The sequence below is a fragment of the Sceloporus occidentalis genome, unplaced genomic scaffold, assembly GCF_023333645.1.
Source record: "Sceloporus occidentalis isolate IW3139 unplaced genomic scaffold, rSceOcc1.0.p SCAF_159, whole genome shotgun sequence".
NCBI lineage: Eukaryota > Metazoa > Chordata > Lepidosauria > Squamata > Phrynosomatidae > Sceloporus > Sceloporus occidentalis.
The window spans coordinates 405,226-423,523 of NW_028317139.1; the positions used below are offsets into that span (position 1 = coordinate 405,226).

At 41.1% G+C, this 18,298-nt stretch overlaps 1 protein-coding gene across 1 annotated transcript in view; it reads left to right on the forward strand.

The window, feature by feature from the left end:
- The window catches only part of LOC149280147 (steryl-sulfatase-like), a 105,323-nt gene that overhangs the window by 16,300 nt on the left and 70,725 nt on the right, over positions 1 to 18,298 (forward strand). The window contains exons 6-7 of the mRNA XM_089500768.1: positions 1,617 to 2,040; positions 10,532 to 10,668. Coding sequence (XP_089356894.1) covers positions 1,617 to 2,040; positions 10,532 to 10,668 — 561 coding nt within the window. The remainder of the gene's footprint in view (positions 1 to 1,616; positions 2,041 to 10,531; positions 10,669 to 18,298) is intronic.

The window sequence follows — 18,298 nt, forward strand, 5'->3', positions numbered from 1 at the left end:
TGTGTTATGGTAATCTGTGTTAGCCAATATGTATCGAGTTAACCCAAGTGTGTCAGTGTTTCCATTGCATTACATAGTTCACTCCTTATGAGATCACTGTGGTAGGTCTGGTGTATCTACACCAGAACATAACCACACCATTAAGAATAAGAGCAAAAGGACCTTAAAAGCTGTAAACCAGCTCCAAAGGGTAAGTAGTAGTGGGTTTAAACGTTTAATAACACCATTCTTCAAACATTAACGTCATGGATCCTATATGATGAATGAGGTGACCTTGACAGTGATAATGCTGGTTATATTAATTAAATTCTTGTAGGGGTGATTCATGTGCATTCATGTATATCAAGAAAGTATATAATCGCTCAAAGAGGAACTGAGTGTAATGTTAATTGCAATTAGTTTGCAAATGGCACAGGGGATCTGTATATGTTAACAGTTTTCACTGCATGTTTATAGAACTGAAGGGACTTCTTCCTTTGATAGATAGTCGAATTCCACATGTGCCCATAATTGTGCATGTTTTGTCGTTCCTTGGCCATATTAGCCTTTCCCACTCTCTCAGCAAAAAGGTTTTTCTGTCTTAATGCCAAGCTTTGGTCAGTCAAGTTTGTCAGTCTACTTGATTTATTGAGGGCTATATAATTTCTGGGTTAGCTCACCTACACCTGAAGAGTCCAGATGAAGCTATTGTGTTTGAGTCATTTTACAACTCAATGTAGTTGAATTGTTTGTGAACAGCTAGTTAGATCTCCATTGCAGTTCAACAAATATTAGTCAAGTCGACTAAAATGATGAGTTGGCTATAACGAATATGCGAGATGTTTTAATAACACCAACTAGGTTACTTACAACATATTTAAACTCAACCTTCGGTGAATATATCCCTTTGTCAGCGCCATTTATTTCCAATGATTTAAAGGGGCATCTGTTCTATACTCCTTAGTTACCTAAAGTTTGCGGTTACGCCCATTAGTGGTCTATCATCCAAAAGATGTTGCAAGATCAGCATTTACTGATTGCAGGTTTGATCTTTATGTTTATCTGCTGCTATCACTAACTGCTTTCACTGAAAAAAATCATGATTCCTGCATCAGTCAACAGTAGAACTATTAATTGTTGTATCTTATACATACTGCACTTCTCTCAATGTGCTAGTTTGTTATTTAAAAAAACAAATCATATTTAATAAAGGAAAACTCCAGCCATGGTATGCACTTTAATGCATAAGATAGCTGAATGTGTCCCTTGAATTAATGTTTTTTCTTCCTTGGGAATGCATGGATGCATTTCTTATAATCCCTAAATATTTTGCAATATAGCCCCCCCTGATCCTTGGCTTCAAGGAGATATGTTCAGTCAAATGTATCTTCTACTTAGCGGTACGCATGCCTGGCTGCACGCTACATGAGCATAAAAAAGTTACATGTGGCCTGTCATATCTAGCTGTCAGCTGTGCTTATGTCATTAGGAAGTCATGAGCCTTAAAGTTCCATAGCCACCTCTTCATCCTCAGTCTAGCCCTGCACACAATTATATGTTTCTTATTATTGACATTTGTGATATGCCAAGTTTGTATTTTTCCTGAATATGTTTTGCTTGCATTTCCCCTGTTGTAGGAAAATGGCACCTAGGACTGAATTGTCAGCATAACAGTGATTATTGCCACCACCCTATGAATTATGGATTTGATTACTTTTATGGAATGCCAATGACAAATCTAAGAGATTGCCTTCCCGGGCATGGAAGTGTATTCATAGCTGGAGCTGCCAGTTATATCAAGATTTTGTTTCAAATCACATGTATTACCATTTTTACAGCTTTACTTTTGCACTACAATGAAATTATCAAGATACGCTGGAAGATGCTCGGTTATTGTCATGTACTTTTCATGTTTTTATTTGGAATAGTGGTTTTCTTTTTTTGGAACTTTCGGTACTTGAATTGTTTTTTGATGAAGAACCACCAAATTATTCAACAACCTGTGTCACATGAGAACCTCACACAAAGGATGACAACAGAAGCTGTGGATTTTATTTTGAGGTATGTACTCCAAAAGCTTCATTATGGTGTGTGCCATACCTTTGGAAATCACTAGAATGCTGCTAAAATGAATAGACATTTTGACAAATGTGTTGTTTGGCCAAATATGACTTCTTGAATTTTCACCCAATATAAAACAAATGTAAAGCGGAGTATTGAGTCATACTCACATGCATTAAGCTACAACCATTAAACGTTGACCTTAAAGCATTTTTTTTTACATGGTTCAAGGAAAATCCAGGACTGTTTTGAGTATCGAGCAACGCTTGCTAATGACTGAATATATATTCTCGGACTAGATTTACATTCTAAGCACCCTTAGCAACAAAGACCATTGACACTCCACGCCAACATCAACGTGTTTTTATAGACAATGGGATGCTGCTAAGGTGATCTACTGTTCATATAATTAGCATAATTTAGCCCCGCCTAGTTATTATGGCACAAATTATATCAAGTTCCCACTAACAGTACCATACATCCCTGGTATGCAGCTTGATGGGATTTTACGGACAATGGGACAGTAAAGTAAACTTTGGTCATAATATTACTTCCATCATTATCTAGCAAGCCAGGCATTGAGAATGGTACAGTACAACTCCCATCATTGAATAGTAAGCCAGACAATATGGGTGGTACAGCATAACTCCTATCACTATATTCTAAGCCTAAAGGTGGTATAACTGGCATCAATATATACTGAGCCTGATAGAGGTACACCTCAACTCCCATCGTTACATAGCCATCCAGACACAGGTACAGTATACCTACGAGGTACTTACCTGCTGTCCACCAGAACCGCCGTCCCTCCAAAGTCCCTCGACACCAGCAGCTGCCGCCTGGACTCCACAACGTCGACTGCATGGTCTCTGGCCAATTTCGGCTGTACGGAATCACGTTTCCTCCAGGATTTGTACAGCCTCTTAAAGGGACATGTCTCCAATGCGTTCTAAGCCTCCCTTTCATCCTCGGCGGGATATTCAATCTAATTGGCTATTTAAACCTGGCAGTTATGCTTTATCAGTGCCTGTGATAGTGTCTTGTGCACTTTGGCAGTGCTTTATTAAAACTCTTGTGATTTTGGCTTGACCTTTGGCTTGTATTGACGTTCCTGTCTGTCTACTGCACTTGACTCGGCTTGCAAATTCGACTATTCTGTTCCCTGACCTCGGCTCCATATAATGACTATGTCTTCAGTACGGTATTGATACCAAGTTTCTGCATCGCTGTTCCCCTAGCCGTGACATACAGGTTGACATCTATCAAGATATAGTGATCCAAATATTGTTTGTACTGCACAACTGCCGTCATTATATATTGAGCCAGACAACGACAGTGGTACAGCACAACTCCCATCTCTATATTGCAAGCCATACACTGACAATGGTACAGCATAAGTCCCATTATAAATTAGTACACCAGTCACTGAGTGTGATACAACATAACTCCCATCAATATACATTGAGTCTGATAACTACCATCATTACTTAGTGATCCAGACACAGAATGTGATACAGCATAACTCCCATCATTATAGAGTGAGCCAGACACAGATGGTGGTACAGCATTACTTACATCACTATATGTTGAGCCAGACACAGATGGTGGTACAGTATAATGCTTAGCAGTATATAGCAAGTAACTCCTGTCACTATACACTGAGCCAGGCACTGATGATGGTATACCATAACTCCCATTGCTATTTTTCACTCTCACTCACACTCTCATACTTTAACTCTCTTATTCATGCTCTCTTACACTCTTACTCATTCTTTCCTGTGCTCACACATTCTCAGGTTCTCTCTCACTCTCAGACTGTGTCACGCTCTTAGACTCTCTAACTCTCTCCTACTCTCACTCACTCTTATTCACACTCTTATTATCACTCACACTCTCTTATACACTGTCACTTATGCTCTCTTACACTCTCACATTCTCACTCACACTCTGACTTATTCATACTCAGGCTCTCATTCACACTTTCACTCACTCTTATTCATGCTCTCACTCACATTCTCCCTCTCACACTGTCTCACTCACACTGTCACATTCCCACATGCTTACTCAAGCAGCTCTCACACTATCACACACTAATTAATGCTCTCTCACACTCATGTTCTCTCACTCATACTCTCACTCATGCTTATTTATGCTCTCTCACACTCTCCCATGCTCTCTTACTTTCACTCACTCTCACACGTTTTCATATTAAGCATATTTACATAAAATGTATATTGCTTTGCTTCTTTAAAACAATTGCTATTCTGCATAGTGCAGCTTTTTTGGATCCCATGATTGTGTTTAAACCAACTATGTTTGCTTCAAGCAAGTGGGAAGTGTGTTGGATCACATGTAGGTGGGTCAGACCCTGTTAAAACAATGATGCAGTATTAAAGCCCCTGCGGGGATCTCCAGCTGTGCTCTGTTGTCATCTAGATGCAAATATGTTCCATGTCGTTAAATTAATGCTGTTTATCGTTTTTTTTAATGGATCTATGTTTTATTTATACTGCCTTTTGAAATAGGTCATCTCTTGTATTTATCGGCACAGTTTATTTTCCAGAGCAAACAGTTTAGTTTTTCATTATCATTTAAGTTATCAAAACAAGTAAGCAAAGCAATATACAGAGACATCAATCTGTATGACTCTGATGAGGATTCACACCGCTCAATGACCACTGGAATTAAATGAGCAATTTTCTCTGCCTGTTAATTGTAAATAGATTAAGTGTTCTTTTTTTGCTGTCGCACAGAGGAACTAAAAATCAATATACATTATTTTTGTGCTGTTCTGTGCCTATGTTATACATATCTACAAAATAATACAAACAGAAAAAGAAAAAAAAACATTAATTAAAGCAACTTGATATCATTTGAGAACAGAATAATAGTATGATTGACAGGTTAGTTATGGGTTATAGGGTTGGTAATTGCTCAAGCATGTTAGAGCCATTAATTTACTCACTAGGAGTTTTACTATAATATAAAACGTGAATGGATAGCAATTAATGTATTTAAAATTTTAATGCATTTATTACTTAAGTCTTCTTAATAAATGGCTTAATTCACAGACACTTCAAATTCCATAAAGGTCAGCAAATGCCGCATTTAACCTTTAGAATTAGCAAAGCTGGAAATGTGCACTTGTTTGACAGAAAAAAATTATTTTTTCAATGTCAAAGAGCTTTTTTCTGTTATCATAGACTCTTAAATCTAACCCATCACTCTCGATTGGGACACACAATTAAAATGATGACATATTTTGATATAAATCATATTATCATTCATATGAAGGAGGATAGACATAATTTGCAATATAGAAAGAAAACATTATTGGTAATAACCTCAGGTCATGATGTGAAATATATGTCCTGTAGTTTGTAGAGCTCACGGCTTTACTGGCAGCCTTTTTTCACCATCCAGTTTTTATTCTCAAGAACCCCATGTTCTTTGACAAGTATTTCTGATAGCGGTTGCTTCCTACTAAATAGTAAGGTTTGTTTTAGTCTATCAATTCTAGTTTAATCATTTCCCTTGAATATATGTGCTGTATATAGAAGCTCTATATAAATTGTTGGCACTATATAAATTAAAGATAATAGTAATTAACTCATTGTATTAAGCAGGGGTGCACACCTAGGGGTGCACATACTAAAAGCTTAGTAATGCAAGAAACTACACTTGCCAACCTGTAAAAGGTTTATCTTCAAAGAGGATTTTTTATTATTTTTCTTCTTTTGCTCTTCCTCTTTCCTCTTCTCTCCTCTCTTCATCCTCTCCATTTCTTTACATAGTCTATCACCTTTCCTCATGTGTGATCACATTCCGAGCATTAGCCCCATTCCAAGACTTCAGCTATTAGTGTAGCAGATTGTGTTATACTGTAAAGAAAAGCCTGTGGTGTAGGGACATATTAACATTTTCCCTGATGTGAAGACTCAGACTTTAATCAGTCCACGGTTTTGTTGAGATTTAAGATAGCTTTATATCTATAACATGCATGTTTAAATCCCCCCACTATTTAGCCTCTATCACGTCTGCTGGAAAGCTTTTCCACTTATCTACTACCTTCTCAGTAAAATTGTATGAAGTTGGATTTCTGGAACACAGGGGCATGTGTTCTGACAATGAGGCGGTCGGCAGAAGACCCAGGAAATTTAGAATCACTCAAGGCAAGATGTGCTAGAACAAATCCAGGGTTTAACGGCATAAAGTAAACACGCAAAAGCATAATCACTTAACAATCCCAAGGTTTGAAGGTTCATGTGCATAAGACATTGCAGAATCCATGGCAGAAACAAAAGACAAGCCAGGGATCACAAGTCCAATAATCACACAGTAAAGTCCTCAGCAGAGCAAGGGTTATGTAAAAGACTGCAGCAAAACTGAAGCAAGGGTATCGGACAACTGATCGCTGATTGAAGGGTATGATAGAATTATACAGGGCCACTCTTCTGTAGCGCTGGTATGGCCTTCATCAGAAGCTGGCTGACCAATAGCAGAAGGTTAACCTATCTGTTTACTTGAGAAACTTTCTATTCAGCTAATCGAGATAACATTAGCATAGTCACACCTCCAGGGGCATGACTGCATGGGGCCAAAGCATGTTCTTCATGCACATGGGCCTCGGCAATGCAGTTATCACGAAGAGACACGCCTACTACAGACCAATGCTGCGGCCTACCCCATGACGAAGCTACGTTCAGCAGTGGTAGTGGAAGGAGTAGATAGGAGACCAACGTTTGACAAAAATAAAACTTCCTTACATTACATCTGTTAAATTGTGACCTCTTACATTTTTCCATTTTTTAAAATAAATGTACCTCCTGTACTTTGATAAATTCCTTTATCAAAAGGGAATTCCCGGCAAGGGAGATTGTTAAAGCACGTCGTGCAGACGTGCCGGCAGCGGAGGTCGTTTACGCGCATCGCTGCTGCCAGTGAACGTCTGCACAATGCGCTTAGACAACCTCCCGTGCCGACACCCCCCCGTGGGAAGTGCTGGCAGGGGAGGCTGTCTGAGCGTATCAGAGAGTAGGATATGGGTCCCCTGCACCGCTGCGGGGGATCTGTATCCTAACTCTGCTGACAGCCCGGCGCCCGGAACTGCATGTCCCGGGCATCGGGCGCTAGACCCCGAATATAAGCCGCACCCCCACTTTAAAGACTTACAGTGGGGGGAAAAAGTGCGGCCTATATTCGGGCCAATACGGTATATATGTTGACATACTTAGTGGATAAGTGGTAATTGAATAATAAGAAGGGAGAGTATAGAAGAATGGAGAAGAATGAGAGGAAAGAGGAAGAGCAAGTGGGAAGAGAGAAACTGTAGGGAAAATATGAGAGAAATTGAGAATAGAAAGAAACAAATATCCTTGCACATTTAAATTATGGACATATAAATTAGTTGGGAAACAATGGGGGAAATACATTCTTTTCAAATGGTTTTAGTACCATTATCATCTAATGTGATGCACCGTTGATCTTGAGCTAGGCACTGTTGAATACATTTCCTGAAAAATGAAACGAGAAGGCAGGGATACATTGAGAGAATGTGAGAGTGTGGATGTTTTTACAATTTAAAGTATGTGTGTGGGGGAAAGGGGGCCTCCTGTGTGTGTGTAAAGGCAGTGTGTATGGAGAAGCGTGTGTAAGGGCAGTGTATGTGTATATGTGTGTGTAAAGGCAGTGTGTATGGAGAAGCGTGTGTAAGGGCAGTGTATGTGTATATGTGTGTTCATGAGCAGGTGTGTGTAAGGGCAACGTTTGTGTGTGTATGGACAGGTGTGTAAGGGCAGTGTATGTGTATGTGTGTGTAGGGACAGTGTATGTGTATATGTGTGTTTATGGGTAGGTGTGTGTAAAGGCAGTGTGTAAAGGTCCTGGGAGGGAGGCTAACATTAGCCTTTTTTTAATTAAAAAAAAATCTCTGCTGTTGACTACTCTTCCAAAGAAACTGAGTAAACATTATGGTGGACACCTGGCTGGCTGAGAATCATAGGAATTGTAGTTCACAGCTAGCATCTGCAGCTTTACTCTTGACTGCACTAACCATGATGCTCAGCCAGCATCATGGATGCAGTATGTCTGGCTGAGTTAACAGTAGATGCTATGACAGGTGTTAATTGGGAATTGAAACTCCCACAATGCCTCATGGGAATTGGAATTCACAACTAAGATCTACTGTTAACTGCACTTCCCATGATGCTCAACCAGCATCATGGAAGTAGTATGTCTGGCTGAGCCTCATGGGAATTCGATATGTTCTTTATTTTTAAAATACATGACTGTGCTGACAAAAATTACCGTGTTTTAAGTAGCGATGCAAGCGTGGCATTGTAAAGTGCAATTGTATTGATGAGCTCAGCGAGAGCGATAAAAAAGTGTCCCTCTTTCACATTTTGAAATGTTGGAAGGTATGAATATGTGTCAGTGTACAATGTTAGACTGTGTGTGTGAGGGTAGTGTCACTGAACTGTGCTACAATTATTGTATTTGTGCACAATGCTAGACTGTGTATGATGTTAGAATAAGTGTGTTGGGGGTGTCAGAGCACAGTGTTAAGGTATGTGTGTCAGTTTATAGTTTATAAGTGTATGTGGTTTTTGGTGCGTGTCAGTCTACTATGGGATTGGAACAGAAGATCAATGTTAAAGCCACCAATACAATAGGGGCGCAGCGGAAATCCTGTACCCAGGTGCCAGCGACCCTAGGCTCACCCCTGATTGCACCCAGTCAGCTGTCAGATCTGTGTGCAGGGTTGATTTATATATATATATATATATATATATATATTACCTATTAGGGTTTTTCTGTAGTTACAGTGTGCAGTATAAAACATTTGTAATTCACGTGATGAGTGAGGAAATAGCAGTAGTGCATAGCTAAATGTTTTAAGCTTCTTCTAATTTTGTGATTACTTTTGAATTTTAATGTCTCTAATTATTTATCATGGTAAGCGGATGCAAAGTTTCTCCATTCCTGAAGTCATTATCTTGCTTTTTTGTGTCTTATTTGCAGAAACACAGTATTGCCAAATATAAGTGACCTTCTTGAACAGGCTTTTCATTTGGCTTCGAGTTGGTCTTAGCATATCTAATTATTGGAATAAGCCATTAAAGGAAGATTGAGTTGCTTGGAAATTGATACTAATTCCCATTATTTTCTTGGCTGTACACAAATGTTTTAGGGAATAAAAACTATAAACTAAGCTCTATAAACTTGGTAAAAAAAGGTATTTTACATCTTATAGCATGTGCATGTACTGTATACTCTAAATTGTTGAGGAACATATTACATAAAACACCTAGCATTTAGCCTTTCTCTCAGTGGGACTCAAAGCACTTTTAGCGCACATTCTCAGAATTAACCAAATCAGCAGCTGAATAATAGTTGTGGAGGGGTAAAACATGAACGAATGTCCAGTGGGTCTGAAATATGCCTAGACCCCAAAAATGTCCCCTTTGAAGGTAGGATAGGAGTCTAAGAAATGAACCAATGCTGAATGCAGAAGTAGAGTAGGATGTATTAATAAAGGCTGTGTTACAACCATGTTATTTTCAAAGTCTTTAAAGGCTCTTCTCAACTCCTGTTCCGGGTTAGGGATGTGCGCTAAGAAGGGAAGGCCTATCTGGGTATAGTAGGGTAACCTTATGTTGTAATCCTGCTATGTATAATTTGATAGTGTTGGAGGAAAGTTTACACTACATGTTTGAGATTAATGTGGCAGAAGGTAGAACCGTATTTAGGGAGACAGTTCTTTTCTTTTGTAAGCGCCCTTAAACCCCTGTCCTCCTCCCTCTGCTCATGAAAAAGTATTTGGATAGATTCCCCTAAACGAGCCCCCCCCCCTCGATGCACATGAAGTGAGCAGAGCAGCTCTGGATAAATGAGGCCCCCTTTCCAGAAGCCCATGAAATGCATAGAGCTGCAGCAGCTCCCAATATAATTCCCAAACTAGCCCCCCCTTACCCTGCCCATGTGCAGATGAAAAGAAATTGAAAGAGCTTATCCAGTATAAGAAGGAGGAGGTGGAATGCTAGCGAAACACCCCAAGAACGCTAACAAAATTTCCCAACACTACTAACGAAACATGCCAACAGGGCTAACGAAACATCCCAACAGTGCTCATTATACGCCCTGAAGGAGAGGCTCCTGAATGGAGTATAAATACTTTGTGGGACCCCTCCCACAAATACAGGCTGAGAACAGCCTTTACATTTGTTACCTATTTTAAAGTGGAATTAAACTTATAAACCAATTATGTAAAATAATTTTCAGTGTCGATGAAGAATAAGTTCTTTGGTAATCAGTGATGAGTTTGCATCCATTTTGCATAGAAATTTCACTGTTAACCACTAGAGAACACATTTGAACATGTCATCAAAAATTTAACAAAGATGCCATATATCTAAGCTTAATTCAGGGATATAACATTTTTAAGTTAAATTTGTTATTTTAAAATATAATAATAATATTCTTTGTTTTAAAGGAACAAGGAGAATCCTTTCCTTCTATTTATGTCCTATGTTCAGGTCCATACAGCTCTTCATACTGCCCAACATTTCAGAGGAAAAAGTAAGCATGGCCTATATGGTGATGCTACAGAAGAGGTGGATTGGAGCGTAGGTAAGAAACTGTTTCAATATTGAGATGAATTAACAATACAATAATATTCTCTACACTGAATGGGTGCTGTAGTTTAATAACGTAATGCTTCAAACACTTGAGCTTGCAAATGTATTGTTACTAATTGCCGAACATTATATATGTATATCACCGTACATGATAATTTTCACTTCTCTGTATTGTAATAGTTGAAACTGCTGTCACTTTATAAATAAAAAATAATGTAATATTATCACAATAAGTTTTCTTTTGCTGTAGGTAATCTTTTGCACCCTGTACTTAATATGCAGCACCTATGGGGCTCTGAATGCTTAACACATGTACCCACTTTGAACTGTAACCACATTTTCTGGGAATGTTGGCAAAAATGCTAATCATAGCTTGTTTAAGCCTGTATGACAGAAAAAGCTAAATTTTTTTAAATACTGACAACTATCCCAGAAAATGTGCGAGGGAATAAGGAAATGTTAGTTGGCACTACATTTAATAAAAAAAAAATATTGTGCTGTTATAATTGACATATATAACATTTTACATTACCTCTAAACGTCACAGATAAATGGTTGTATTCAGTTTGTGAAGAATAACAACACATGATCAAAAAAACATCAAGAAATGTGGTTTCTTGTGGATGTTTCAACAACTTTTACTAGTGTGCCCCCTAAAGTAGGAACTGTTACTTGTTATTCTGGATCAAATTTTAGAGCTATGGGAAAATGAAACCATATAGTTGACCTTGTCAAATACTAAAAGCAGGTGATGAAGGTGATAATACAAGGAAGCAGGCGATGGAGAAAAGATAATTCTTAACCTGACGGCTTGACTGACGTGTCACCAAATTGGATTCCTTACTGGCATGTTGATACAGATAAGAAAATGAGATATTCCAGTACAGTGGAAGCAGAAACTCAAAATTGTAAAAACATTGTATGAGTAATTACTATGCACAGTTCAAGTCATGAAATAAAGTATTGTTTCCATATTTTATAAGAAGTCTAAAGAGCATTATATAATAAATTAATAAGCACATGTTTGTAGCCAACCATCATAAAGTGCCAGTTCCCTTGTGCTAGGTTAGTATACAGGCTTAGTTAGTTAATAAGGGCTGGCAATGCCAGCAGTTTAATGGGGCAGGGAGTCATACATGTCAAAGAGATTTGCCACTTATGACTTATCTTAATTTGCTGTTTTTATATTTATATGGTACTAGTCCAAAAAAGCAAGTGAAAATGGGTAAACATGTTAAGGTAAACAAATATCAGTTACATGGTTATCAGTACGGTATTGCAGACAGTGGTTATACCTTTATACAAAGCATTGGTTAACCTGTTGATGACTGAATGAACGTTCCCTTACATCACAAAATTCGATGTCATGATGACCACATGATCGCAAGGAACATCCTAAATAAAAGTCTTTGTCGCGATCAGCTTTGACAAACTTCACTCTTATTCTTGCTGTTGCTGAGTGCCTTGATGCAGAGGCAGTCCCAGCAACAGTGAATTTGCGTACTTCTGCCACTAATTACCAATGACAGCAATCACAGGGTTCACATTATAAAGACAATTCTTAGAATGTTAGCTCTGCCTTTTTACAGTGCTCTGATTACCAATTAGTGTTGGTACTGCAGGGGTTGATTTTCTTTACTATTGGTGGCAATTGGGTAGAAAACTGTGGTGGATGGCAGGTTTTAGTGTTAGGTAGGTAAAAAAAAAATCTACAAAAATACAAAAAAAATACAAATTATTTTAGCCCACTTTAAATTTTGGAGCTGTTTTTAGGGTATGACATTATAGAGACAATTATGACCCAAAGTAATTTACAAGATATAGCTACCTCCATCATGCTACATGTCTAGACAAAATACCTAGCTGCCCATAGACCAACATGAATTAAAACATTTTGGGCATTGACAATGGCTATTGGCATAGCCCCCAAACAAATTACAGTTCTACTGGAGCAAAAATCTAATCTGCTCAACCCTACTATTTCCACACATAATGCAGTGTTTGCATTTTAATGATAACATCAAGTGCCCAGCCAAGATTATGATAGGCTTTTTAAAATTTGGCCTTTAATCTCTCATTTCCAGAAGCAGTTTGCAGATGTGTATACACCTGGACAAACCATTTGTATTAATCACTGCCGGGTTAACATAGGGGCTGATGGAGCTGAAAATAGACCCAGTCAAGGCCTGCCCACCGGGAGATTTCCCAGTGGGCCGGCTGGTCCAAGGGGCTGGTGGAGCATTGAAGTGGCCGATAAGACCACCATCAATGGCAATCTAACGTAAAATAGGCCGGCTTGTGGACGCCGTGCCGCCTAATGCCTTAGTGAGGCTCTTCGTCCCGCCCCCTTGAAGACGCGACGTGATGCTTGAGGGGGCAGGCTCACACAGTCAGTCTCGTGAAGGAGTACCGTATTTGCTCGATTATAAGACGACCCTGATTATAAGACGACCCCCCAAAATCTGAATATTAACTTAGGAAAAAAAGAAAAAGCCTGAATATAAGACGACCCCAAAGGAAAAAAGTTTTACCAGTAAATGTTAATTCATGTAAACTATTTTTTTTAATAAAAGCTATGATTGAGAAAAAGATTTTTTTTGTTTTTATTTCTTGTATTTTCCAACCTGTCCCCCAGTTACGCACATCTGCCCCCAGGCTTGCCACTCCAATATGGCACTGTGGCCCATGATATGCCTTTTAACCCTCTATATGCCACTGTGCCCCATGGTATGCCTTTTGACCCCCTATGTGCCACTCTGCCTCCAGAAATGCCTTATACCCCTATATCCCATTCTGGCATTTAGGGGGTTAAAATGCATATTATGGGGCAGAGTGGCATATAGGGAGGTATAAGGCATTTCAGGAGGCAGAGTGGCATTAAGGGAGTTAAAAGGCATTGTATAGAGCACTCTGCCTCCAGAAATGCCTTATACCACTATATGCCACTCTGCCATTTAGGGGGTTAAAAGGCATATTATGGGGCAGAGTGGCATATAGGGAGGTATAAGGCATTTCAGGAGGCAGAGTGCTCTATTAAATGCCCCCTTAACGCCACTCCAGAAATGCCCTATGCCCCCATTTAACACACACACCCTATACCCCCATTTAACTAACTAACTAACACACACACACACACACACACACACACACTCTCCCCCCCCCCTTCCCCCGCTCTCCCCCCTCTCTTACCGGTGCTTCCAGCCGGGGCAGCGGGTTGACGTCGCCTTCTGCTGCAGCCAGAAGGAGGTGTGGCTAGCAGCGGGGGTTTGTATGCGTCCGTCGCGTATACTTTCCCCGGCTGTCAGAGATCAGAGTTCCCCGCACCGGTGCGGGGAACTCTGATCTCTGACAGTCGGGGAAGGTCTATGCGACGGACGCAGACAACCCCCGCTGCTAGCCACACCTCCTTCCGGCTGCAGCGGACGTTGTCTACGCGGATCGCGTAGACGTCAACCCGCTGCCCCGGCAACACAGCAGGAAGCACCGGTAAGTGTGTGTATGATGGGGGGGGGGGAGTCGGGTGAGACAGGAGGATCCAGGTCCCCTGCAGCGGTGCGGGGGATCTGGATCTTAGTCTCCTAATCAGACCTCTATTTGAGGTCTGATTAGAAGACGACCCCGATTAGAAGACGAGGGGTATTTTTCAGAGCATTTGCTCTGAAAAAAACCTCGTCTTATAATCGAGCAAATACGGTAATTAGAGGAGCGCACAGAGCGAGCAGGCAGGCAGGCAGATGATCAGGGAATAAGTACGTAAGTTATATAAAGAAGAGTTTGTGGGAGTGGGATGATGATTGATGTGGACCCATTATGGTTCACCCATATTTAAAGGAGGGGCTGGGTGGCATAACTACAATTTGTGGTGCTGGCTGGGGGTGATACACAAGGGGACAAAAGCACAAAAAGGGATGAAATAAAAAGCAGTGACAATTTTTTTTTAAAATTCTTGTAGACTGTCAGGATATGTCCTTGTGCGTTTGTTTGGGTGTTGGCGTAGCAGTGTCTGTCCTGGTGTGTGTGTTTGGGTGTCTGTGTTGCAGGGCCTGTCCTGGTGTGTGTGGGTGTCGGTGTGTCAGAGCCTGTCCTGGTGTGTGTATATGCGTGTGTGTTTACGTGTTGGTGTGGCAGAGCCTGATCTTGTGTGTGTATTTGGGTGTCGGTGTGGCAGAGCCTGTCCTGGTTTTGGTGTTGGTTTAGCAGAGTCTGTCCTGGTGTGTGTTTTTGGGTTTTGGCATGGCAGAGTCTGTCCTGGTGTGTGTGTATGTGTGTGTGTGTTTACGTGTTGGTGTGGTAGAGCCTGATCTTGTGTGTGTCTTTGGGTGTCGGCGTGGCAGAGCCTGTCCTGGTTTTGGTGTTGGTGTAGCAAAGTCCTGGTGTGTGTGTGTTTGGGTGTCTGTGTTGCACAGCCTGTCCTGGTATGTGTGTTTGGGTGTCGGTGTGGCAGAGCCTGTCCTGGTGTGTGTGTTTGCATGCCAGTGTGGCAGAGCCTGTCCTGGTATGTGTGTGTGTGTTTATGTGCCGTTGTGGCAGAGCCTGTCCTGGTGTGTGTGTTTACATTTTGTTGAGGCAGAGCCTGATCTGGTGTGTGTTTGGGTGTTGGTGTGGCAGAGTCTGTGCTGGTGGGTGTTTACATGTTAGTGTGGCAGAGCCTAATCTGGTTTGTTTGGGTGTGGCAGAGCCAAAAAACAAATGGTACTTTCAATTACCATTAATTAATTAATGCTAACTACCATTATACTGTATTGGCTCGATTATATAAGTTTGGTATATGCTGTTTTGACCTTTTTTTCAAAATGTATTTTTTCCCAAATCTATGATGCCTCTTTTGATGTTTTATCAATTGCCTTTGTCACATAAAAAAAATCTCAATCAATAATCTAAAAAGCACCAGTGCATACTTGTAATTACCATTAATGCTAATTACCATTATATTAAAAACAAATATTATACATTTACAATATATACAATTTATACATAAAATTAATAATAAATGTTTATTTTATTAATAAATAAAGAAAAAACATAAGCAAATTATTACCAGAGTAATACCAGAGTCACATAACAAAAAAAATCACAATCAATCTAAAAAGCGCCAGTGCATACCTTATTTGCTCGATTATAAGACAAGGTTTTTTTCAGAGCAGAGTGGCATATATGGGGGTTAAAAGGCATATCTGGGGGGCAGAGTGGCATATATGGGGTATAAGGCAAATCTGGGGGGCAGATGTGCATAACTGGGGGGCAGGCTGGCAAATAAAAGGAAATTAAAACAAGAACATTTTTCACAATCATAGTTTTTATTATATAAGAAAAAATAGTTTACATGTGAATTAATAGTAAAACTTTTTTCTTCTAGGGTGGTCTTTTATTCAGGCTTTTTCTTTTTTTTCCTAAATTAATATTCAAATTTTGGGGGGTCATCATAATCATTGTCATCTTATAATCAAGCAAATACGGTACTTTTAATTACCATTAATTAATTAATGCTAACTATCATTATACCGTATTGGCTTGATTATAGGCCACACCCTTAAAGTTTGGTGTTATTTTAAAGAAAAAAATATTTTTTAAAGAAAAAATACACAATTGGAATGGTAAAACAGTATTTTATCTATTGAACAGGAATACATGTATTTTAAAATTTTTGGTATCTATTATGCAGTTAGTCAGCATATGTTATATACAAACAGAAATTTGGACAATGCACCTTACTTATAGATATGCCACTCTGCTCCCCTGATATGCCACTCTGTTCCCCAGATATGCCACTCTGCCCACAGATATGCTTTATGCACCCCAGATATGCTACTCTGCCCCCCATATATGCCACTCTGCTCCCCTGATAGGACACTGTGTCGCCCTTGATAGGACACTTTACCCCCCAGATATGACACTCTACCCCTTGATATGCCATTCTGCCCCCTGATATGCTTTATGTCCCCACAGATATGCTTTATGCCCCCACAGATATGACACTCTGCCCTCCAAATATGACACTCTGCTTCCCTGATATGACACTTTGCTCCCCTATGCCACTCTGCCTCAGATATGCCACTCTGCCCACCACATATACCACTCTGCCCACCACATATACCACTCTGCCCACCAGATATGGCACTCTGCCCCCCCAGATATGCCACTCTGCCCCCCCAGATATGCCACCCTGCCCCTTAGATATGACACTCTGCTCCCCTGATATACTTTATACCCCTTGATATGTCACTTTGCCCCCTGATATGCCACTTTGCCCACCCCTGAATTGCTTTATGCCCCCAGATATGTTTATGACACTCTGCTCCCCTGATATGACACTCTGCTCCCCTATGGCACTCTGCCCCCAGAGATGCCACTCTGCCCACCAGATATGCTTTATGTCCCCCGAATATGCCACTCTGCCCCCCTAGATATGACACTCTGCTCCCCTGATATACTTTATGCCCCCTGATATGCCACTATGCCGCCCAGATATGGTTTATGCCCCCAGATGATACTCTGCCCCCCAGATATGCCACTCTGCCCCCAGATATGCTTTATGCCCCCCCATATATGCTTTATACTCCCCTGATATGACACTCTGCTCCCCTATGGCACTCTGCCCCCAGAGATGCCACTCTGCCCACCAGATATGCTTTATGTCCCCCGAATATGCCACTCTGCCCCCCTAGATATGACACTCTGCTCCCCTGATATACTTTATGCCCCCTTATATGCCACTATGCCGCCCAGATATGGTTTATGCCCCCAGATGATACTCTGCCCCCCAGATATGCCACTCTGCCCCCAGATATGCTTTATGCCCCCCCATATATGCTTTATACTCCCCTGATATGATACTCTGCCTCCTGATATGCTTTATGCCCCCCAGATATGCCACTCTGCTCCCCTGATATGCTCCATGCCCCCCGATATGCCACTTTGCCCCCTAGATATACTACTCTGCCCCAGATATGTCACTCTGCTCCCCTGATATGCTCCATGCCCCCCGATATGCCACTTTGCCCCCTAGATATGCTACTCTGCCCCCGATATGTCACTCTGCCCCTGATATGCTTTATGCCCCCCTGATATGCCACTCTGCTACCCTGATATGATGCTCTGTCTCCTGATCTGCTTTATGCGCCTCCCGATATGCCACTGTGACCCCCCTCAGACTTACCAATGCATCCCCAGACTCCCTGGTGTCTAGCTGAGGCAGCAGGTGTACTTCCGCATGATGCGCGTAGACAACCTCTACTGCTGCTTGTCACAAGTGCCTGCAGCAGCGGAAGTTGTCTGCGCCCACTGCCCAGGCGTTTCCCGGCTGCCAGAGAGGAGGATACAGGTCCTCAGCAGCACTGTGGAAGATCCTCATCTCTGGCAGCCGGGGAACGTCTGCGCGATGTGCTCAGACAACCTCTGTTGCTGCCTTCACTTCCGCTGGGGTTTCTATGGGGGAGCACTGGAAGGTCATGTAACACCGGCACTCCTTCATAGAATCCCCGGCGGATGTGCCGGCAGCAGCGGGGTTGCCAGAGAGGAGGATCCAGGTCCCCTGCCGCGCTGCTGGGGGATCTGGATCATCACCCTTCTGTTTGCCCGCAGCAGGGCTAAATGAAAAAGAAAAAAAAAACCACCTGCCCGAC